The 23591-nt window shown below is 41.1% G+C and overlaps 1 protein-coding gene across 3 annotated transcripts; it reads right to left on the bottom strand.

The window, feature by feature from the left end:
* Positions 1 to 173: 173 nt before the first annotated feature.
* Positions 174 to 22170, bottom strand: brd8b (bromodomain containing 8b). Of its 3 annotated transcripts, none has more exons than XM_061725841.1 (19): positions 22126 to 22170; positions 21216 to 21312; positions 20107 to 20176; positions 19934 to 19983; positions 19699 to 19821; positions 18317 to 18397; positions 17775 to 17839; positions 16468 to 16634; positions 15915 to 16106; positions 14214 to 14307; positions 13184 to 13326; positions 11348 to 11783; positions 9538 to 9575; positions 9240 to 9445; positions 8911 to 9003; positions 7058 to 7126; positions 6621 to 6906; positions 3032 to 3076; positions 174 to 1597 (listed from the first exon to the last, which is right to left on the bottom strand). In XM_061725841.1, exons 1-19 carry the CDS (start codon positions 22142 to 22144, stop codon positions 1538 to 1540), a joined length of 2334 nt encoding a protein of 777 aa, XP_061581825.1. In that variant the 5' UTR covers positions 22145 to 22170; the 3' UTR covers positions 174 to 1537. The 3 variants fall into 3 exon arrangements, with proteins under 3 accessions (XP_061581825.1, XP_061581826.1, XP_061581827.1); XM_061725842.1 differs by having other exon boundaries at positions 14250 to 14307; XM_061725843.1 differs by lacking the exon at positions 3032 to 3076.
* Between the last annotated feature and the right edge of the window lie 1421 nt (positions 22171 to 23591).

Here is a 23591-nt window from a genome sequence, read left to right as displayed (position 1 = left end):
TGTCTTGCCAGCTCATTGTTTACGACTTTCTAATTGGTTTGCTTACGGACTGAAGTGGATGAAGTCTAATCTCCAGGCTGAGACGCAGGGCCAGGGTGTTGCTGGTAGTCCGGTTGGACTAGGAAGTGTGGGATGACAAACTGAAAACCTCATAATAAATCAACACATTTTTACACTTAAATCAAATCTTTATTTAACAAATGTACAACAAAACATGTTTCAACTATCCAAACACAGCTATGTGATTCTTCTGAGGTACAAACTTTATTTGTACTCCGGTCTAACTCGCATGACAAACACGTTTCCTATGCCATTTCACAGCGTGCACTCAGACGAGCTACATCCTGAGTGGAGATGAACTGGTGCTCCTCCGGCACCGACGCTGTCCACGTTTACGCCCATCCATGTTTGGACATTACTGCCATTTCAGCATACAGTCTCTGCAGATCTCGGCCTGCTTCATGGTCGGACTGGTTTAATGAGTTAAAGGGATGGCAATAGGCCTACATTAATTTCACAACATGAAAATAACAGTGGGGTCAAGGAAATGCAGCAGAGTTACAATGTCATGACATTGTAACAGTAGTGAGCACATGACGGTGCACTTTTCTAACTCTTGGGCCCTTCGGGGATACACCAAGCTGTGGGCTGTGAGCTAAAGTCTAAATGAAAATGGTGGTTATTCAAAGCAAATTTTAAGATAAATCATTTGCGATGGCCACTACATTTCATGTCTCATAGGTTTTACTTTAAATATAATCATAGCCTTGTCTTCAATCTAAAGCTTGATGGTTTGTAAAAGCTTGGCAGAAATGCATTTTAATGGGCTAAAACATGCGCTGTATGTAATGAACGGCCAGCTTGAGCCATTTGAGCCATGGGATGGCGTTACAGCAATGCTCAGGCTGAGATTTAATGGCTTTGTGCAGAATCGCTCCAACATGCACAACAGGTCATTTGTGAAACAGTGAATGATGCGTTATTCATGTCCTGTTTTGTTGTCCAGAGTATTTTCAGCAGATGTGAGCTGGCCACATAACTGCACTGAATGGACAGATCAGAATTAACACACACTATTTAACCTGATCTGGGAGATGCAGGTCATTAGGCCCTTCATTGTTTTATCTAAAACACACATTTGCTGGTGAAAATGACTTTTTTTTTTCTTCCTTTTTTACAAAGTTATCATTCTTTATCAGCAGGGGTAGATGACGACTACTTTTGCTGGTTAAGCGACACTTGGGGAAAGTGGAGCGCTGGCATGTTCCTGCCTGCAGTAAAAACCCTACAGCGCTGCACTGTAACCTTAAGAACAGAAAAAGTTAACTGTGCAGCCCTCTCAGATACACCAACACACACACTCATCCACATATATGCCCGTCTAAGCCCAGTTACAGAAGAGTAATTGTGCACATACACACAAACCTTCAACTATCTCCAGAAAAAAGCATCCTAAGTGACAGAATAAAATGACTTCCAACTTCATTCATATCCAGGGAGCTGCATGTCTAAGTGTCTTGTTCTGTAACGGTTGAGTCTACTTCTTCATTTTGAGGTCTGCCTCCATGGCGCTACGGCGACCCCTGGTGCCACCATCCTGCAACAGAGTACAGATGGAGAGAGGGGGGAAACGTTTAGCACGCTGGCGTGAAAGCGGAGTCACTTGGACAGAGTGGAAGGAGGCCCTGTAGGCTAGAGGACCTCCTCATGTGACGGGGCTCCATACACAAACACAGCACAGTCCACCGTGGAGGGCTTCCTCCCCAAATGAAGGACAAAAAGGACAAAAAAAAGAAGAAATAAAAAAGGATCAGTGAGACTTCAAAGGAAAAAGAAGGAGAAAAGAAATTAGAACATGCATAAACATGGAAAACCGCACATAAAAGAAAAGACAGGAAACCAGCATGGGCTCTTTAACCAAAGGACGACGAAGCTTGGGTGATGACAGGTTACTGGAGCCGCTTTGTATGTGTGTGTGATGAGAAAACTGTGTGCAAAATGAAGGTAAAGGTCATGAGGGTGCCAGGGAGTGTGTACACGGATGTATGAGCAGGTGTGTGTGTGTGTGTGTGAGAGAGAGAAAGAGGGCCTTGCACCCGGATGGTCTAGATTTGCGTCTCCATGCTTGGAGCAGCAACGGCCGTAAAACCTGACTGCAAAAAAAAGACCAAAGAAACTTTAAGTCTGAGACGAGGGAACTCAAAAGGATTTCTATAATGAACAGAAGGAAAAACAGATGGCAAATAATAATAATCCCAGAAAAACTCCTTTCTAACGTCGACACTGAGTGATGGCGCTCTGCAAAGAACATAACATCTTCTTTGTGTTTGAGCTCTTCACGTTACGTTGGGTCAGCGTAGTTAACACAGACTGATATATACAGGACTGTCTCAGAAAAGTAGAATATTGTGATAAAGTTCTTTATTTTCTGTAATGCAATTAAAAAAACTAAAATGTCATACATTCTGGATTCATTACAAATCAACTGAAATATTGCAAGCCTTTTATTATTTTAATATTGCTGATTATGGTTTACAGTTTAAGATTAAGATTCCCAGAATATTCTAATTTTTTTAGATAGGATATTTGAGTTTTCGCTGTAAGCCATGATGAGCAATATTAAAATAATAAAAGGCTTGCAATATTTCAGTTGATTTGTAATTAATCCACAATGTATGACATTTTTGCATTATAGAAAATAAAAGGACTTCATCACAATATTCTAATTTTCTGAGACAGTCCTGTACAGCTGGCTCATTTATTGGTTAATGTCCCGCCCATGTAAAAGAAAAGAAATCCACAATGATTTGATGACTTCCACTGAACTAATATTCAAAGTTCTTACATTTACAGCTGCTGTTGTTGACTGTAATGTTACTGACATAGAAACAAAGTAAGAAATAAAGATAGAAAAGACACCCGGAGGTGTGGGCGGCACGTGGCGTAAGTGTGAGTGATGTTTGCGCTGAGACAGCGTGTGCAGAGCGTGGCCGGGTTCTGGTGAAATCTGAGGGAGAACCTGAATACTTACAAAGAGAGAGAGAAGGAAAGCAGGAGAGGCCATTGGGACACTGTCCTGTAGGAGGACAAACACTGGTGTGAGAAAGAAAAGACATGTGCGTGAAAAAGCAAGTTTCATACGAGTCTGCGTCGAAGCACAGACACGCTGAGGGGACAGGCGTCCGTTAGACTCCACGGGACGCACGCAGGTACAGACATATATTCACATGACATCAACACACACTTGGACTCTGGCGTGCAGACAAGACATAGCAGAACTAACACGTATGTACACAGAGACGAGAGGAACACACAAGCAGGTGCAGTACAGACGTGAGCTGCAGCAGCAGCCCAGCAGCGATTACAGGGGACAGACGGGGTCTCCTTTCCCCCAAAGGTCGTCGCATTTTCCAGAGGTTCCACTTAAATGTCCGATAAAGATACAGCACAGCGGCTTCTTTTCCCAACACGGTATTACAGCTCTGTTCACAGCAGCTAGTTTTATGGGGTGAAGTTACTGCAGAAGAGCAGTGACGGCTGCACCAGGTGAAGCTGGAAGGTGGGAGAAGACGGTGCCGTAACAAACATGAACAATCCGCTGAATGACCGACTTTCTCACTCAGGGTGTTATGTCTGAGTTATAGATTTGTTTTCATAATATTCCCCTTCAAATCACTTCATATATACAGTGGGGCTAAAAAGTATTTAGTCAGCCACCAATTGTGCAAGTTCTCCCACTTAAAAAGTTGAGAGAGGCCTGTAATTTCCATCATAGCTACACTTCAACTATAAGAGACAGAATGGGGAGAAAGAATCCAGGAAATCACATTGTAGGATTTTTACTGAATTAATTAGTAAATTCCACGGTAAAATAAGTATTTGGTCGCTACAAATAAGAAAGATTTCTGGCTTTCACAGACCTGTAACTTCTTCTCTAAGAGGCTCCTCTGTCCTCCACTCTTTACCTGTATTAATGGCACCTGTTTTAACTGGTTATCAGTATAAAAGGCACCTGTCCACAACCTCAAACAGTCACACTCCAAACTCCACTATGGCCAAGACCAAAGAGCTGTCAAAGGACGTGAGAAACTAAATTGTAGACCTGCATCGGGCTGGGAAGACTGAATCTGCAATAGGTAACAGGTTGGTGTGAAGAAATCAACTGTGGGAACAATCATTAGAACATGGAAGACATACAAGACACTGATAATCTCCCTCCATCCTGGGCTCCACCAAGATCTCACCCCGTGGGGTAAAAATGATCAGAAGAACGGTGAGTAAAGATCCCAGAACCACAAGGGGGACCTAGTGAATGACCTGCAGAGAGCTGGGACCAGATTGACAAAGGAACCATCAGTAACACACTACGCCGCCAGGGACTCGAAGGAGTGGCTTCGTAAGAAACATTTCAAGGTCCTGGAGTGGCCTAGCCAGTCTCCAGATCTCAACCCCATAGAAAATCTTTGGAGGGAGTTGAAAGTCCGTGTTGCCCAGGAACAGCCCCAAAACCTCACTGCTCTAGAGGAGATCTGCATGGAGGAACGGGCCAAAATACCAGCAACAGTGGGTGTAAACCTGGTGAAGACTTACAGGAAACATTTGGCATCTGTCATTGCCAACAAAGGGTATATGACAAAGTATTGAGAACTTTTCTTATAGACCAAATACTACACTATAATTTGCAAATACATTCTTTAAAAATCAGATAATGTGATATTTCTGTTTTTTTTCTTTTCATTTTGTCTCTCATAGTTGAGACATACCTGTGATGAAACTTACAGGACTCCCTTATCTTTTTAAATGGAAGAACTGGTGGGTGCCTAAACACTTTTTTGCCCCACTGTATGTGTGTGTAGGTATTTGTCATATATATATTCTGTAAAAATCCACTTGAATTTATGTTATAATTCAACGTCCATCCAACAGGCTCCGAAACAGACACACGGAAACTACGATGCATCGACATGTGAACAGGTTCCATGTGTGGTTATATGTAGACAGACGGTCACGCATGCAGACGGAGAGACGGAGCTGGGAGAGAACATGAGTCAGTGGAGGAAAGGCACAGACAGTCAGGAGAGGTGCAGTCAACATGCAGGGCACAGATCAGCTGGGAGTCCACACGTTTCCACCGAAGCACTTAGCAGCAGGTTGAGCGGACAGTTTGCCCTGAATACCACACATAATCAAGCTTTTCAGAGCCGGGCACAACGTTCTGTCACCGTCTTCACATCTTAACACCAGCTGAGATTACAGTGTGAGAACCGAGTGAGAAGTCTGAGGTGTCATGTAGCGAGGCGTGTTCCCCAATATAATGTGTGGTGCGGCACGCAGTCCATTTGTAGTGAAGAAGTGATTTTCTCCCACAATCTGATGAAATTCAGTTTACTTGTATTCAAAATCAAAGACTGCAAATTTGCAATAGGATAAAAGTTTATAATCTGTCCCACCAGTTCCCTCGTGTAGGACTAAAGACCTCGTCTTTCACCTGCAGGTATTGAGGTCTCAAGAGTTTCCCATAAGGACCGGGACAGGAGGAGGTGTACTCATCGTGACACATTCTAGTGAAGATGTAATAAGTTATAACGATCAGTCAATTAAACAAATGTTTGCATCGAAGCTTCCTCTTATTCCTGTCCTCACTCTGCCCTACTTTTGAGCTCTTCTCTTCAGGCAGCCCCCCCGCCTCTCCCTGCATGTTTCAACCCCCCGGGAATGTTGGAAGGTGATGCCTGACGCTGCAGTTGTTAAAGGGGCACATTCAGGTTACAGTTGTGATGAGTGTGGGAATCTAGGTCATTACAATCTAGGTCATTAGAAATCTAGGTCATTAGAATCTAGGTCATGTTTAAGGATGAAGTCTCAGGGCAGTGGACTTCAGTCCTCCTGTAAGTGGGTGTCCTGAAGTATTTGTGTCCTTCATGGCATCACAGCCCAGCCAGCAGGCTAACATGTATTCAAAAAAAACAATTTGACTGAAGTGGACACAAAATAAACACTGAAGGTTGCTCGGACCATGGACTCCTCTGGCAAAGGTTTCTATCCATTACTTTGTTTTTAATGGTTTTTATGCTTTTGAAATTTCATGTAAAGTTCAATGAAAAGAAAAAAAACTCCCAAACATCAGAGGAAACTTTAAAACCACTCCGTTTTGATGACTTATGCACAAGTTTGAAGTTAGAACAACAAAGTCTTGCGGGAAAACATCATAAAGCTACATTCAACAAAGTCATCACTCTCTCCTCTGTCATAAGTTCTGCTTGTTGATGCATTCTGGGATACATTGCCATCTGAGGTCTACCCAAGCCCCCACTGGAAACGTCCGGTGGAAACGGGTGGTAAATGGGTGGAGCAAGGACACATCCGAGGACTTTGACCGTACATGTCGAGACTTTGAACTGGAGCAGAACTTGTGCTGTGACTGATGAGGTTTCACAAGTACAGACACGTACGCAGACGCAGAAACGGCTCGTCTTATATTTGTGGAAAAGGAGCTACAATCTATAAGGAGTTTTTAAGTCCTCTTGGGGGAAAAAAAGACAGTTTAATTTCAAAACATGGTGAGGTTTTGTTAGCGGGATACTCAGACAGCTCTGAGCTGGATCTCCTTTTCAACCCACCTTCTCAGCCGGCTCCCCCGGCTTACGGTTCCCCTCCCTGCCGCGGAGGCTCTTGGCCGAGATGGCGCTCTCTGAGGTCTGCATGATGAGCTGGGTGGCCAGGAACTGCTGGACGTGCTCCAGGACGTCCCGCTGCATCTCCAGAGCCATGTGATACACGTCGTGGTCTGATGAGTTGTACATGACGGCATTCTGAAACATCAGCATGATGTCGCGCTGGAACTCCGCTGTGGTACGAATCACCCCGGACTCAATGTTCTTCTTTATGGCCGACAGGTCCATCGGTCTGAGCGGGGGCAAAGAGGAGGGGGTGGAATTACTTAAAAACTGTGTTTGGTTCAGTCCAGTAAAACCTAATCAGTCCCCAACGGGAAGTTATACATTTATCTGAGGTTTTTCTTTTGACATGAGTTTAGCTGAGATGTGTGTGTTCTGACCTGTGCACAATGCTGTGGTAACCGGGGGCGATGTCATCTGATACAGGCTGCAAGAAGACACTGGCGTACCTGAGAGACACCGTACACTTCTATTAAAACAAACCATGTTTTTGTAGGATGAAGCTGCCGATTAACCCGTGATGAAAGATTACTATAAAGATAATTGGCTTTCACAATTTAGAAAAAGTAAAAAGTAGGGATGTCCCGATACCATTTTAATTTGTGTACTCGCCGATACAGAGTACCGATCCGATACTTCTACCACAAAAATAACTAGGCTAAAAATGCAATGAAAAATGCAATGAATTGGAAGAAGGTTTTATTTGCAACAGAAATTCAATTTTAAACCAAACTCGGCCAGCGGGGCTTTCCTCCGTGCTTTAGTCTCATCGCAGGTTCATCAACTGCACATGTGCACATGTGCTTCACCTGAAGCCGTCCGTGTGAAACAACATAAATAATCAAATAGAATTTAAAAAACAGGCTTAATGAAATGATTATACACACTCTGCGATCTGGTTGCGATCCGCCAATAAAACAGAAGAAGAAGACCATAAACAATCCCATTCTTACAGTCCGGTTATATAGAGTAATACCCGTGAGACTAGGCTTGCCACCCGTCCCTTAAAATACGGAATTGTTCCGTAATTGGGAATTAAAAAGTTGCATTCCGTATTGAACCACACATATTATGCTCTTATTTATTGATGTAATAATATACAGGTGAAGGTTGGAAAATGTGAATATATTGCAAAACTTCATTCTTAGTAAATTCAACTAAAGGTGAAACAAATATATTATTTCCCACTACATTCAAAGTGAGATATTTCAAGCCTTTATTTGTTATAATTTTGGTGATTATGGCTCACAGTTTATGAAAACCCCAAATGAAAAAATCTCTATATTATGAAATCAATAAACAATTCAATCATCAAAATAATAACAAATAAAGGTTTAACATATCTTGCTTTGCATGTAATGACACTATGTAATATATTAGTTTCACCTTTTAAGTTGAATTATTGAAATAAATTAACTTTTACACCATATTCTTCACCTGTAGGCTATATTATACACCTTGGCTGATGTGGACATACGTAGCATAGGAGGATATTTCAGTTGCTAGTATGGTTGGATGTCTCTACAGTCATGCAAGTTCAATGCTATTAAAGCACTTTAAACTTTAAATCAAAGCATTTAGTTTTTTCATATAAAAAAAATACATTTCTATGCATTTTAGAAGTTTTGGGGATGTCCCTTTTTTTGGGGTCTGCGTTGCTGAAATCGGAGCGTCCCTTATTTCTATTTCTGAAAGGTGGCAACCCTACGTGAGACTGGCAGCACCATTTCAGGTAAGATAGAGACAATTAATGCAGTGGGATGTCAGCAGTGTGGACATATTTCAAGATAAGGGACGACGACAGAAGCAAGACAGACTGCGGGCTGTTGGCGCGGCTAACCGGCTAACGGCTAACCGGAATGTAACAATGGGATTGTTTATGTCGTACTGTGAGTTACGTGGAGTGTTTAATAAAGTTCCCTGTGAGTAAGGGTAATACTGATCCGTCCAGTTTGTATAATTAAGGAAGATAGAACAAACTGAAACATGGAGCTGCTGCTCTGTGGCTGCTCAGTCAGGCTGCAGACTGACCCGGGGAGCCGCTGGGCGGCTCAACATCTCCCCCAAGTGGCGCTAACCAGTAACTACAAGTATTGGTGCGCGGTATCGGAGGATTTTTGCGAGTACGAGTATATGAGGGCAGTATCGGTATCGGAGCATCCCTAGTAAAAAGCTTTCTTATTGGGACTTAATGTGAGATAGGTTAGCATCCACTGTGGAGTAGGAAGCACACCTGTGGTTGGCTGCAGCTCTCCACACCAGCATGATGGCTTTCTTCCAGATCTTCTGTGCCTGGACCGCCTCTTGGTCCTCTCCACACGTGGAGCTGATGCAGCAGACAACACAACAGCACCGGGGACAGAGAGAGAGGGAGAGAACGTCAGGGTACAACGGTCACAGAGCAGTAAATGGAAATAGAAACTAGGCAAGAGGAAAGGATTTCATCTGATTCTGATTGCTCTGTCCTGCTGACAAATTCAAGCTGAGCGTTTAATTCAACTTTTCTCCTCAAATATTTGGTTGCGATAAATACAGGGTTTGTGTGAGCACCTGGACACCTACAGCTGAGAGGACGAGGCTGGACTGCTGGCCAGGGAATCAGCGGTGTAGCGTTGGGAGGGCGGGCCGTAGCCGTCCTCGCTCTCGCTGGCGGCCCGCTCCACCTCGGACAGGTAGGGACCTTCCCCCTCCCCCTCCACACAGTCCTCCTTCAGCTCCATCCCTTCCTCCGGGTCGCCCTCACTCCCCGCCTCTTCCTCCTTCACCTCCTGGATTCATCGACACACAAACAGGGACAAACTGTTTGAAATGTTTGTTTTCGTGGCAAACTCCAACATGTTTAGTGGGCTTTATGTTTTACCTTGCTCTCTTTTCCAGACACAGAACTGTCTTCAGAGTCTGCAGGAGAGAAACACGTGTTAGAAAAACATCCAAACTAAGTCATTTACAAAAGAATCTTCTTTCTCTCCATTGTGTTATATTACAACATGGAAAATAAACATATGCATGAAAAGCTCCACACCACCCCCGACCTGCCAAATAAGGCCTCGTTTACACGTAGCAGAAACGGTGGTGTTTTCATGCGTTTTGGTTGTTCGTTTACACGAAAACGAAGCTCAAAGTCACCAAAAATGATCAGTTCTGAAAACACCGGCCAAAGTGGAGATTTGCAAGACCTCCGTCTTCACGTTTGCTTGTAAACAGAGGGAAACAGACATTTAGGCTTCAGAACGTCACATTATGCGACAGAAACGTCACCAGTGTGATGTGTGCGACCTGTGTTTACAATTTCTTTGGCCACCGTCAATATTTTCTTGTATTTTACCTGTTTTATATTCTAAAGTTACACTTAAAAGTAACTCCACTTCTCTGTCACTCCAAACGAAAGACTCTCGTTCATCTTGGAAGTAACTGGAAGTTAAACGTGTCATTTGTTGACGTTTTTTTCCAGGATTCTGATTGTCTAGCATGACTTTATGCTCCCCTAAACAGCATATTTATGCGGCTTCGTGTAAATGATGGTATTTTTCAAAACGTAGAGGGGGAAATATCAGTTTTTGTAAATACCCGGCTATGTGTAAACGTGGCCTGAGACCACCACAAGAGGGGTTGGGGTATTAAACAACAAAACAAATCCTGAATATCTTTCAGATCAACATTAAATCCATTATGAGAAAATGAAAAGAATGAGTCAGCCCAACAAGCACTCTAAGAAAAGGCAGAGCATAATAAAAAGGAAATGAATAGGTAAGGTAACCAAGGTCAGCGATATCTGAGGAAGCTACAACAGCGCAGCAGAGAGCAGGATGTCTGCCCTGCATTCACCGGACATCTGAGTCATGTGGTCGGTAGGTTGATGACACAAATGTTGTTCTGGCCCATCGGGGGAGGCACTGTGGTGCAAAATCCACAAAACCGAAGCCGCTGAGTTGAAGGAATGATTAATGGGCCGAAAATTAACTTCCTGTGAAAACCTCTTTTACCCCGTTCACAGAATTTCCAGGTCTTCCTGAAACGTCCCTGATGTGCTTTTGTTTCAGTAGCACAGCACATAGTAACAGAGATTATTTGACAACCGAAAAATGCCAAATTGGGGAAACATTTCGATTCGATTCCGATTCTTAATATTCAGAATCGATTATCATGATTCAATCCGATTCGATATTGATTTGGCTTAGTGTTATTTAAAATGTTTTTTGAGCTGTTGCCTGAATTATATGACTGTAAAATAACTAGTGAAATAATAATTTCACAATAATTATTGTGAAATAACTAAGAAATAAATAACTCAAACAGGCCTTTCCATATCCATTTAAAGTGCAAAAAAGAAAGAAATTGCAACAGTTCATGCAGTAAACAAATCATTTTAGCTTATCCAATTTATTCTGTCACCACGCACACATATTGCCATGAAGCACCTGGCATTTTTCAGAAGTGCCATGACAAACTGTGTGGATTAAAGTTCACCTGGCGAAAATGTAAGATGAAAAAGAAAGAAAGAAAGAAATAAAGAAAGAAAAAAAAATAAATCGATCTTTAGACATAAGAATCGATTTTTAGGAATTAATATGAGAATCGATTTAGAATCGGAAAATCGATTTTTTCAACAGAGGCCTATTAAGAAGAGCAAGTGAACACTCGTTCTGTCTGTACACTTTGGTTTCACTCACCGAGACACGGTGGGTTGGGTTCAGGCTGGCTCCACTCCTCCCCCTCACTCTTCACTGTCGCCTCACCGAACTCCTTCACTGCGGCCCCCTCCTCCGTAACTTCACTTCCCATCGCCCCGTCCTCAGAAGTCATGGAAGACGTGGCATTCCCCGTCACCTCGGCCCCATCGCCGCTTCTCTTAAACTGTTCTTCTCTTTTATCGTCCAGGTGATTGTGCGTCTCGAGGCTGCTGGGGGTCGGGGCCGACATGGAGGCCACATCCTGAGATTCCTGTATGGAGCTGCAGTCCTGGACCGCGGGTGTGGGGTCTGAGGGCTTCAGCTCCTGGGTCTCCCAGGGGCCGGGGAGGGTGTGGCCGTCTGAGACGGCCTCTTCACAGAGAGAGAGAGCAGCTTCCACAGCAGCGGCATCTAAAGCCTCCACGGAGTCGTCCACCTGGGGGGATGAAGAGAAGCACGCAGAGCAAAAATGAGAGGAAAATTAAATCAGTATGTGCTGAAAACAGACTACACATCAACATATACTGGTTATTGACAGAAAGTAAGTTTTGTATGTGTGTATGAGGGAAAAAAATCCAGGAAATCACATTGTAGGATTTTTAAAGAATGAATTTGTAAATTATGGTGGAAAATAAGTAATTGGTCGGTAACAAGAGTTCAACTCAGAACTTTGTCACATGACCTTTGTTGGCAATGACAGAGGTCAAATGTTTCCTGTAAGTCTTCACAAGGTTTTCTACACTGTTGCTGGTATTTTGGTCCGTTCCTCCATGCAGATCTCCTCTAGATCAGTGATATTTTGGGGCTGTCGCTGGGCAACATGGACTTTCAATTTTAAAGGTTTTCTATGGGGTTGAGATCTGGAGACTGGCTAGGCCACTCCAGGACCTTGAAATGTTTCTTATGAAGCCACTCCTTCGTTGCCCGGGCGGTGTGTTTGGGATCATTGTCCTGCTAAAAGACCCAGCCACGTTCTTCAACCCCCCCTGATGGAAGGAGGTTTGGGTTCAAATCTTATGATACACTGTCCTGTTTATTCTTCACGGATCAGTCGTCCTAGTCCCTTTGCAGAAAAACATCCCCAAATCATGATGTTTCCACCCCCGTGCTTCACAGTAGGTTTGGTGTTGTTTGGATGCAACTCAGCTTTCTTTCTCCTCCAAACACGACAAGTTGTGTGTATTCTGGTTTCATGTGACCATATAACATTCTCCCAATCCTCTTCTGCATCATCCAAATGCTCTCTAGTAAACTTCAGACGGGCCTGGACATGTACTGGCTGAGGCAGGGACACACACCTTGCACCGTACGATCCAGGTCCCTCTCTGCATAGTGTTTTACTGATGGCAGCCTCTGGTACTCTGGTCCCAGCTCTCTGCAGGTCAATCAGGTCCCTCCGTGTGGTTCTGGGATTTTTGCTCACTGTTCTCATCATCATTTTGATTGTATTTTCTTACAATTGCTCCCACAGTTGATTTCTTCACACCAAGCTGTTACCTACTGCAGATTCAGTCTTCCCAGCCTGGTGCAGGTCTACTATGTTGTTTCTCACGTCCTTTGACAGCTCTTTGGTCTTGGCCATAGTGGAGTTTGGAGTGTGACTGTTTGAGGTTGTGGACAGGTGTCTTTTATACTGATAACCAGTTAAAACAGGTGCCATTAATACAGGTAACGAGTGGAGGACAGAGAAGCCTCTTAAAGAAGCAGTTACAGGTCTGTGAAAGCCAGAAATCTTGCTTGTTTGTGACTAAACAAATACTTATTTTTCACCATCATTTACGAATTAAGTCTTTAAAAATCCTACAATGTGATTTCCTACACATAACCCGTTTGTACCTTCTCTTCTATGATGGCAATGATTCCTCCCACTGTCTCTAGGTCCAGTTCATCTCCCATGTAAGAAACCGCTACAAGGTCTTCCTCTACTAATCCAGTCTCTTCTCCCAGCTCTGCTTTCACCACAGCTTCTGCTTCACCCTCTGCACACACATTCAGGTGAATAGATGAGAACACAAGCGAAAACACAAAGTCCTGAGTTCTGAACATCATTCAGGGAATGAAAGAGAGGTATGCAATACTTATTGTTCCTCAGACAAAATGAGGTGACAGCAAACCATTAATGTTGATGGATCCCTGTTAATAATGTCTTTGTATGCAAAAGAGAGGTGTGTGCCATTTAATGAACACAACAAACTTGAAAGCGGAGCATGTGAACTTTTATAGAAAATCTGAGGGGTTAAAAGTGCCCGACATACTTATGAAGAGAACTGAGGCCAAATTTTTGGGAAATAAATGTAGCATCACATCTACTTTTGTTCCTGTCACATACAGCAAATGCTCTTTATAGCAAAACATTCAGACAGCTTGGGAGCCTTTATATATTCATAAGCTATTTCAATCTGTAACAGGTTTCACTTGTAAAGGCGGGGGGGAGACGGTGAGCTTCAGCTGCTGAAGTAAAGGATGATACAGGACACGATTCAGGAAAATCTCTTTTGTATTTCCTCATCTTTAAGCCTGTGCTACTTTACATTTCAATCATCTCATTGAGGATGAAAAGATGAAATTATCTTCAAAGGTTTAAGTAAATTTAAAATTAGAATAATGACGAGCCTTAACAGGCTTTAATTATCTTCTCCATTGTGTCTATGTGGTCACACAGCCGGACTGGACTTTTTGGTGTATCCATTTTACTTTTTAATATTGGATTATGGAAAATACAGAAAACTGTTTGCTGGGAACATCTGGAAGCTCCATGAATGAAATTATCTTAGACGACAACCACCAAATCAGAACACAGGTGTGTGCTGAACAACACACTGAACAACAAACACGAGCGACAGTTATAGTAGATTAGAAAGTTCACCTGTAATGACGTCGTGACCAGAAGCCAAGACCGTACCTGCTGTGGCGGTCTGTACACCATTGCTCAGGTTTCCAGAGGAGTCTCCTTCTGCAACCTGACACCAAAACATACCATAAGAACACAAGTGATCAGACCCAGGGCAGGAAAAAAGCAAGATTAAACTGGAAAATCCTGGTTAAGGTTGTTACTAGCAAAAGATTAACATCATCAAAGCAATGAAAGAATTCAAGCCCTTAGATACAGCTCATAATAATGTATTACTTAATATACAATATTAACCCTGCTGTTATGTTGTAGCTCGAACTGACCCACTTCAGAGTCCAAAAATGTTTTTAAAACTGTAATTTCTTGGGTATGAAACCTCTTATTGGTTTAATAAGTATAATCAATATAAAATGAAAACGGTTCATTTCACATATTTGCAACCACATCTGCAGGTTTGAGTCAGGTCATATGTTCTTTGCAACTGTGAGACACATTTCACCTCTTTCACTCTCACTCTTCATACTGTCTTCACCGCATCGATAAAGTGTGAGTGTGCAGGTGTTGTCATGACTTTTCTGTTGCCGTGGGGAAACTCGTAATTGTGAACCAAATGAGGGAGCTGATATCTATTATTCACATAAGAAAATGATAGGATACAGTAGTTCTCATCCCTGAATAAATATCAGGCAAAGCTATTGGCAGGAAACATCATGAGGACAGTGCCTAAGTGACTAACCTAGAAGGAAGGAGTGTTTTGGTCTTTATCTGGATAGAACGCATTTACATGCATATTCATATGTCCTAATCCAGCCTGAAGTCAAAGGATGAATCAGGATCATATGTGGGACGCAGAGACAGGCCCAGGTGGCCCAGTCCTCCATATTTCGTGCCACATTGTCTCTGGATCATCCCATTTGATAATTGGGAGACAAGTGGGCAGCGATTAGGACGGTGTGGGACAAGAAGGTAGAGCAGCTTCCACGACTCTATAACCCAGGAATTAATGTCACAGGCATGTTCTGCAAACACCAGCTACGAACTAAACATGCAGGTTTTTACACTGGAGAGCTGGTTGGAGGAGCCCCAGAGACAGGTCAGGATACAAGGGTCGGGATTGAAATAAAATAACATTTTATTAGAAATGAAATAAAAAGAAATCAACGTAATGTAAAAGTATTGTAATTTATATGCAGGTCTTTCCAATGTGCAGTAAAAAAAAAGTTTTAACATAATTTCTTTTATGGAAAATGAAAAATGATCCTCAATGAATGAATACTGACTGAAGTTGGTAATGGAGTTAATAATAAGATATAAACTATGTTTATCAGGATTTCTTTTGATTTTTTCTGGGTTTGGATAAATAAACATGGACCAGGTCAAATAAACCCAGGAACATTATTTCATTTTGACCCCTATTCATACTAATCAGGAACTATGACAGAGTTGTTTTACTTTTTTACGACTGAAGAACTGCATCTGTTGGATCGTGAAGCCTAAAACCTCTTTTCTGTACTTTCCTGTGAGCACCCGTTAAATACCCCATCCACTGCTCAGCACTCGAACCACATTTCTAAAAGAAATAATCCAAAATTATCTCCCCCATGTGCAATTTTAAATGTGCTGTTAAAGCTTAAATTGATCATTTATGCCACCGTGGGAATAAATGACGACATAAATGATGGGTTTGGATGTGATGATTCAGACTATGCTGCTCACCAGGCGAGGGGTGGCCGAGATGAGGTTCCCCTTTTTCAGCAGTTCTGATAAAAGAGGTGAAGGTGGCGGCGTGGCTTTCTGGGTTAAGAGTCTCTTCTGTGGCGAGTCGTCTACTAGCGCAGCCAGGCCTCCGTCTTTGGGCACCGATCCAGGCGGGTCTGTCACCGGCAGAAACACTCCAACGCCCTGAGCCTGGCAGACGCAGGAAACCATCCCTAAGTGGAGCTGCAGCAGTACTCCTTTCCTCCAAACATTACATCAGGCGTATCGTTTCCACCAAACCATAACGCCACAGATATTCCTATAAAATCTGTCTAATGATGCTGAACTGAAGAAATGTTTTGAAACTTTAATAACGCCAAAGTTAAATGCACTCTACAACGAAGCCTAACTTAACACTTCCCTGGCTAGCTATAAATGCATTTAATAACATTCATTTTATGACACAGGACTTTAAGAGTTTCTGCAAGACAAAGACAACCTTATTTAAAACATATGACTCAGCATTCTTTTCTCCGATCACTGCAAAAACACAGTATGATGGTGTTCTTACGACTGAATGGGTGGTGGGGTCGTCAGCAGCAGCTCCACCTGTCTCCATGGGGGGCGTGGGAGCTGAAGAATCCACCTGAGAGTCCAGGTTTGACGGGCTGGTGCCCAGAGGAGAGCGCACGGTTACACTAGGAAGCCTCTTGGGGGTGTTTTTTACGGCCTGTCGAGCTGTGATGAAGACAGAGGGTCAGAGGGAAAGTTAATCCACTTTGTTTTCCCCAAAGATTTTACAACCATGAGGTATTGGGAAGAGATGTTCAATTATAATGCTTAGATTGTAGATTAAGCTCAGCTATTATTATTCAAATGAGGGTGAGGGGAAGGACAGAAACCATCCAAAGCTGGACAAGAGGCATCACGTGAGTCCACACAAAACGGTTTATATGAATACAGGATATACGTTTAAAAAAAGTGAACTGTGATTGATAATGAAGCCTTAAACAGGAAAAATCACAGCTTCTTTCCATGTCTGAAAGCTTTCTAACCAATAAGCATCTTGTCACAACACATTTATCAGCGCAAGAAACTTACTAAACATATGAATGCAGTGTTTGCCCACAATCCAGTCCAATCTACAACAAGCTTACTCAAGTCCAAACCAGCATGAAAATAAGAACAGTTGCAGTTCACTGACTGACCACTAGGAGCTGGCTCCAAAAGCAAGGCGATCGCCGCTAAAATGTCAGCATTTGCAGCAGAAATAAACACATGTACAGCCTGGTTCAGAACCCGGTCTTGGTCTCCACAGCAATAGTTCACATTCAAGACAACTGTACGGGGGATGAACGGCAACATGGTGATGCAAGACGAGATAAAGAAGCTCCAAAACCACAGGTGATGTCATGAAGGGTTGGTGTGGTAATTATACCATCTATGGCACATATGTGTGTGAACAGATACTGGTGTTACGGTATTGACACACCCTCAGTACAAAAGTGGTAGAGGAAAAATGATTTTAACAGAAAATGAACAACAAAAAACTGATAGTGTTTCTGTAGAGAAATACACAAATCCATATTTTCTGAACAAAAGACTACATGAAGAGCGTTAGTTGAGAGTTTGTTTGGTATGAGTCTACTTCTTACATTAAACAAACTGTTGAATACTCTAATCAGGAACTGTTCTTGGTCCATATCCCAGATATTTTTGAGGCTATACAGTCACATTTAGAGAAGGATGCTATTGCATGCCTAAAAGTAACTACAAAAGTTCAAAATGAATACCCATGTAATAAAATATAAACTTATTTCTTTAAGAAATACTATAAAGTTCCTCAGATGTGCTTTATAAAGAGCAGACTGAACATACCTTGGTAGGCCATCTCTGTGGCTTTCCTCTTCTGTTCGGCTTCCTCCTCATCCTGTTTCTTCTTTCTGGAAGTGAAAAAAGCACTTTCACAAGGGACAACACAAGGATATGGTAAAAGAAGAAAAACACGGGGAGGAAATGTGGGGACTCACGGATTACAAGCTTAATTACCACAACGGTAACCCTTTAATCTCCATGAACAACTATTGAGGTATCACAGAGCATTCATCCTGCATTCTTACTATCAAAAAGATGACCTGTTTTTACTAAACAGCAAGATGTAAGAAGGTTTGGATGATGAACCTTGACATGGTAAGCATAACAAAAACATTAGCTGGATTTTAAACGGTATTAGGTGCACCATGAACACAAGAGCCGGACCAGGTCACATTTTGACCAGAAAGATGACTTAAGTGAATATTATTGTTAGTCACCCCAACGTTTGTGGAAGAAAAGCTTTATGGTGATCATGAACACCATCGTTGCAGAAGCCTAAACCTTTCTAACCTGACCATGATTATGAAACTGATAAAGAGTCTTACTGCGTGATCTCTGCCAACAGCTCCTTCAGCTGGGAATCCATGTGGCCCGTGTGTATAAGATCAACCTCCTTCTTCAGTTTCCTATCAGGACAACAAGAAAACAAACATAACATCAAGTCAAAGAAGATCGCTTTTTAAAAAATATATTTGAGGTTATGATTTTGGAAAAAGATTATTCAAAACCAACTCAGATGTTGACGCCCCTTTCTGCACTCAATAGCATTTACCAACTCTGCATCTGATTTAATAGCTTTTGTCAAAATCTGGAATTTCACCAAAGCTGATGTACAATAGTGATAAACAGTGAACCCCTTCCTCAGGAAAAGCAGACCGAGCTTTTCCTGAGGAAGGGTTTCATCCGAGCCTCTTATTCAGAGGAAGCGGGTTAAGTTAAGTTAAGTACGGCTGTAATGGATCACAGATGAACCAATGTGTGGCATGTCATATGAGTGCAGTGTGTGGATTTAGAGTGCTTAGATGAGGAGCGGTACTGTTGAGTTCACGCGGAAGAGAAGGAAAAAAAAAAGGGGGGCATCTTGCATCTTTTAAGTCTCCAGTGAGGTTAGACGAGTGTGGCTGCAGACTGTGGGATGGTGGAGCTCCACTGTAAAGCGGAAACAGTTGGCCTCATCTCTACAGAAAACCTCTCCCTGATACCGTTACCCCCCAACTGGAGACTAGAGGTCCCCTATAGTTTATGTGATCTATGCTTTAATTACAAGTTGGAGGTCAAAACGGTCTCAGTACGTCAGTGATTCCACACAAACGTGTCAAAACGAATGAAAATACATCGATCATCATTTCACTGCCATTGATGAGAGAAAAGTCTTGGAAACTTAATCCAGCTGCATGAAGTCACATTTTTTTTTTAATATAAGTATCTAATTTAATTAATGAAAAGCCTTGAGTTTTAAGAAGGCTGAAGCAAAGTAGCCTCTTAATTGCACTTTTGTTTTTTTTTCCCCACTTATTGGGTATTTCTGTTTATTTTTGAAAAAAAATGTTTTAGTTAAAGAGGAGATACAGTATATTCTTTGTGGTTAGTGTTTAAAGAGGCCTCATTCATGATCCACTTAAGTAATTTAAAAATAGCTTTGTTTTAAGATTATTCAAGCATTTGATGTGATTATTGTACTGAAAATGTGGAGCATGTGAACGGTTACAGCTCCAGTGTTATTTATGTAGAAGGAAAAAACAAGCAGTTTCATTATGCCTTTAAGCAAGTTAGCACACTTTGCTTATTGCATTAAACCTCTTTTGTATATTCAAAATTACAATTTCAGAGCATGTAACAAATACGAAAGTTATATGAATGAAATAATCAAATCGAGAAGTTTCCGAAACCAACAGTTTTATCCTCTTCACCTGGAGTGTATATATACCTGTACTGCTCCTGCGTGTCTCGCAGTAGTTTTTTCAGCTCCTCTATCCTCTCAGCAGTCAACCTACGAACGATGACATCTTCAATTGTCTCCACCACTTCACCCTTCTCGCCTCGCTTCCGCCTGGAGTGAGACAGTATGAACACTTAAATTTAACCTTCAAATGACATAATCTTTGTTTGAATAATGAAAACACCAATGCAACAGTGCAGCATATCTGGGCTGTAGTACTGACTTTGGTGCTTCTGTGGCTTCGAGCAATTCAGAATATTGTGACGCACAGTGCTGTAAAGAAGAGAGAAAAACTGTCAGAATAACTCAAAGACAATGCTAGTCAGTGCAAGATACGTAATATGGAAGTAGTCAGGCAGAAAAAAAAAAATGCAGAAAATACACTAAAGGTCTCACCTTCTGAGAGAACCAGTCAGGGGGCCGACCGGGCTCTGAGAAAGGCTTGATGGCTCTGCTTACAGACACCCTTGAACATAGAAGAAACTCCTAAATATAACTATATAATAGACCAGCTGTAGGTACATACATGTGAAGACATGTATATGTAGTTTCTTATTCAAGCGATTATTTACAGATACATTCTCATGTGTTTTTATTTCAGCTGAAAATCAAGAGGTTCGTTGTTAAGAAATCAGGCGAATATTATGACTTAGTATTTACATTGTAGGCTTCTCAAATTTAGCAGAAGTATAACATTTTGGCAAACACTCGTCTTGAAAATATCACAATATAAAAAACAGAGATAACCCCTGTGCATTAATTATGTTCATATTTATAGAAAATATAGAGAAACTGTGATGCAATGTAGGCATCTAAATCTTTGGAGCGTTATCTCATGAGCATTTAATGAGAAATAAACAATCTATGTAAGAATGTATAACCTCAAATATAATCAGATCTATTCTTGTCTCAGAGATGTGACACTAATAATGACCATTTTAACTCTGACATACTCACAAACTGCAGTTTCCTGGCAGCTTTCCTTCCTGCTCATCCTGTGTTTCTATCAGTCTGAAAACTTGCATCTTTCAAATTCTCTGATGAGTTCAGGAATATAGTTTATTTTTGTAGCTACAATCTACAGCTATATATCGATGTTTATTATTTACCATTTTTAATGTTAGAGCACGAAGCTGAAGAAGGAAAACATGGATTGTTTGATCAGATAACAAGCAGCAACGGTAAGCGTTGGAGGCAGAAGCAGATAAGCGTAATATACCTTGGGAATGTTATTATACTTATTATACTTTATTATTACCCAATATGTTTTGTTTTTATTGTACAGTAGTTTTTCTTTTTTTTTTGTTTCTTTTTTTCCTCTGCACAGCTATATATTATCTTGTACAGCCATGCAATCGTGGGGTGGGTGGGTACTTGATAGGGTTGGTTTTGATATCTGTGTTTTTACCATTTTGTTATTGCCCAAAAATACAAATAAAAAGATTATATATATTAAAAAAAAAGACCTAAGAAACTCAATTTCTTTTTTTTTTTTTTTAACTTACCAATTTTGGTCTCCACTCCTCATAACAGAGGAGGCCAGGCACAGTTTTTCTCTGACTGACCAGGGCTCTGTTGGCCCCACATTCAGTATCTTGTGTTCTGTGGAAATACAGCACAAACAAACCTAGGATTTATTCAATGTCCTGCACTTTCTGAAAAGCACAGTCTTCCATCCAGCTGAGAGAAGTCTTTAACATTTCTGAGCTGCAGGCAGATATTATTACATGAATGTCGACTAATTCCCCTGAAACAAATCAGTCAAATAGTAATTCAGCAGCTCAGCTACTATCGAAAATAAAAAGCGGTACTTTATACCATGAAGGTCCAGTATGTACAAAACGATATTTTAAACTGATTTATATTTTGTGCAACATTATGTCACATATTGGTTGTCCAGCTGTTTTTCTACTTTTATTTATTTGTCTATTGTATCAACTTGCCATGCTCTGTCATTTATAACAGTCACCTCTTTCTTTTTTTTCCTTTTTACGGTTTAAATTCAGATTAAATCGCAAATCTGCTAAATAATTTGCAGGTTTTACACCGTTAGCCTCATTTGTGAGAAGTCTTTAAGATTGTTACAGCGTCTGTTTCGCATTTCTGCTGGGTGTTGATCACGAATTATAACAAATACGTCTATATTTTTCAACCCATAACTTTACAGAACATTTTTTTTAAATACTGAATGTATTTATATTTTCTAGCGCTAGCTTAGCGGAGTTGATACGGGGGGACATTTTCCTGTGACACACGACTCGGTGTTTTGTCAAGCAACGAAAACAAAACTAATTTGCAAAGTTGCATGCTCAAAACAAGTAAAACCCTATGCTATTCCCCTTATTATCGACGGTACAAGTAAATCACAAGACCTATCAAAGAGAAGCTTAAATATAATATATATTTCTTTCTTACTGCCGATACCGCTCGCCATTGTTTTGCGACGGACGAGGCCGAGAGCACAACTTCCGCCGGACAGATTTCAGTGGTGCACACAATACTGTACCGCGTTGAAAAATAAAATAAAATAAAATAAAATAAAATAAAATAAAATAAAATAAAATAAAATAAAATAAAATAAAATAAAATAAAATAAAATAAAATAAAATAAAATAAAATAAAATAAAATAAAATAAAATAAAATAAAATAAAGGCTTTGACTGAGTAACTGAGTTCTTACTAAATTCTTACTAAAATAATTATCTGTCTTGCCATACTGTGTAATTACTATTATTCTGTTTTCATGATTGACATCTTTTTGTGGATTTGTGCCAACCTGCCACAACAAGTGGGGTGGTAGGCTTAAAAATCTTCACAGTCACAGTTTTCGCAGATAGACAACAAGGTGTGTTGTGCATTATTCATCTGTTTTAAGGGAGGAATATTGACCCTCCTTTTTCTGATGCAGGATTCTAGCAGCCCAACCATCCTGGGCCTTAATTGCAGGATTTTGTGTTTCATGGTGCGTCTGTGGTTTCTAAATAGACCAAATTCAATAAATCAATAAATAAATCCAATCCAGACAAAAAAATATCAATTCATTAGCCAATATTTTCCATGAAATGGTGAAATGGTTTCAACATCTGATCATTTTTTATGTTCTATTTGGAATAAAAAAATCTGTTTTAAAGGGGACATATTATGGCATTTAATGTATATTTTAAACAGGCCTTGAATGTCTTAAAAACAATCTAAAGCTTGTTTTTTCTACATAAATCAGAAATCCAGCCTGTGGGCCATGTCTCTAGTTTTACCACTTCTAACCCCTTTTTCTGTGCTCCATTCTAAGGGAAGGGGGGGGGGGGGGGGGGGGGGTATGATAATGAGGCTCTGCGCTGATTGGCTGCTTGAATGACGTGTAGCAGGGGAGGAGACAAAGCGTCGCTCCGGGAAGAAGAGCTGCTGCTGCGTAGCAAAGCGTGTCCACGGTTCTGCGTTAAATCGACGCGTACCTACGCCGTAGGCTCTGCGTTGGTGTAACGCGGAACCATAAATCAGCCTTTAGTCACCTCGTCTTCACACTAATTCACACAGGAAGATTGAATTTAATTCTAAATAGTTACACCAATATTTACTCCAATTCCTCATCATTTCACTTCTTATGTTACAAGACAAATGAATCATGTAACTGTAAAGAAATCACAACACTGAATTTTCACAAATGGCAACTTTATTGTTAAAATATATATAAATAAAATTTAAGATATTCAAATCATTGTTTACTGTTTTTAATTTACATTTTACACAGTGTTCCAACAGGTTTGGGAATCGGGTTTATAGTACACACAAATTAGTGACCCGTCTAAGGTGAATCCCACTTTTACTCTGCTGACGGGTGTGAAATCCTGATCATGACCATCATGATCCCGATTACCTTTAAA

The sequence above is a fragment of the Cololabis saira genome, chromosome 7 (assembly GCF_033807715.1).
Source record: "Cololabis saira isolate AMF1-May2022 chromosome 7, fColSai1.1, whole genome shotgun sequence".
Lineage (NCBI taxonomy): Eukaryota > Metazoa > Chordata > Actinopteri > Beloniformes > Belonidae > Cololabis > Cololabis saira.
This window is presented reverse-complemented; position numbering and strand designations above follow the sequence as displayed.

Bases quoted from the DNA above. Each gene is read 5' to 3' on its own strand.
- brd8b (XM_061725841.1), bottom strand. The intron at 16,107-16,467 runs GTAAGAACACCA...TGCGTCTGCCAG, and splicing joins ACCCCACCACCCATTCAGTC to GCTCAGGGCGTTGGAGTGTT. The intron at 14,308-15,914 runs GTGAGCAGCATA...TTTTGGTGTCAG, and splicing joins TCTCGGCCACCCCTCGCCTG to GTTGCAGAAGGAGACTCCTC.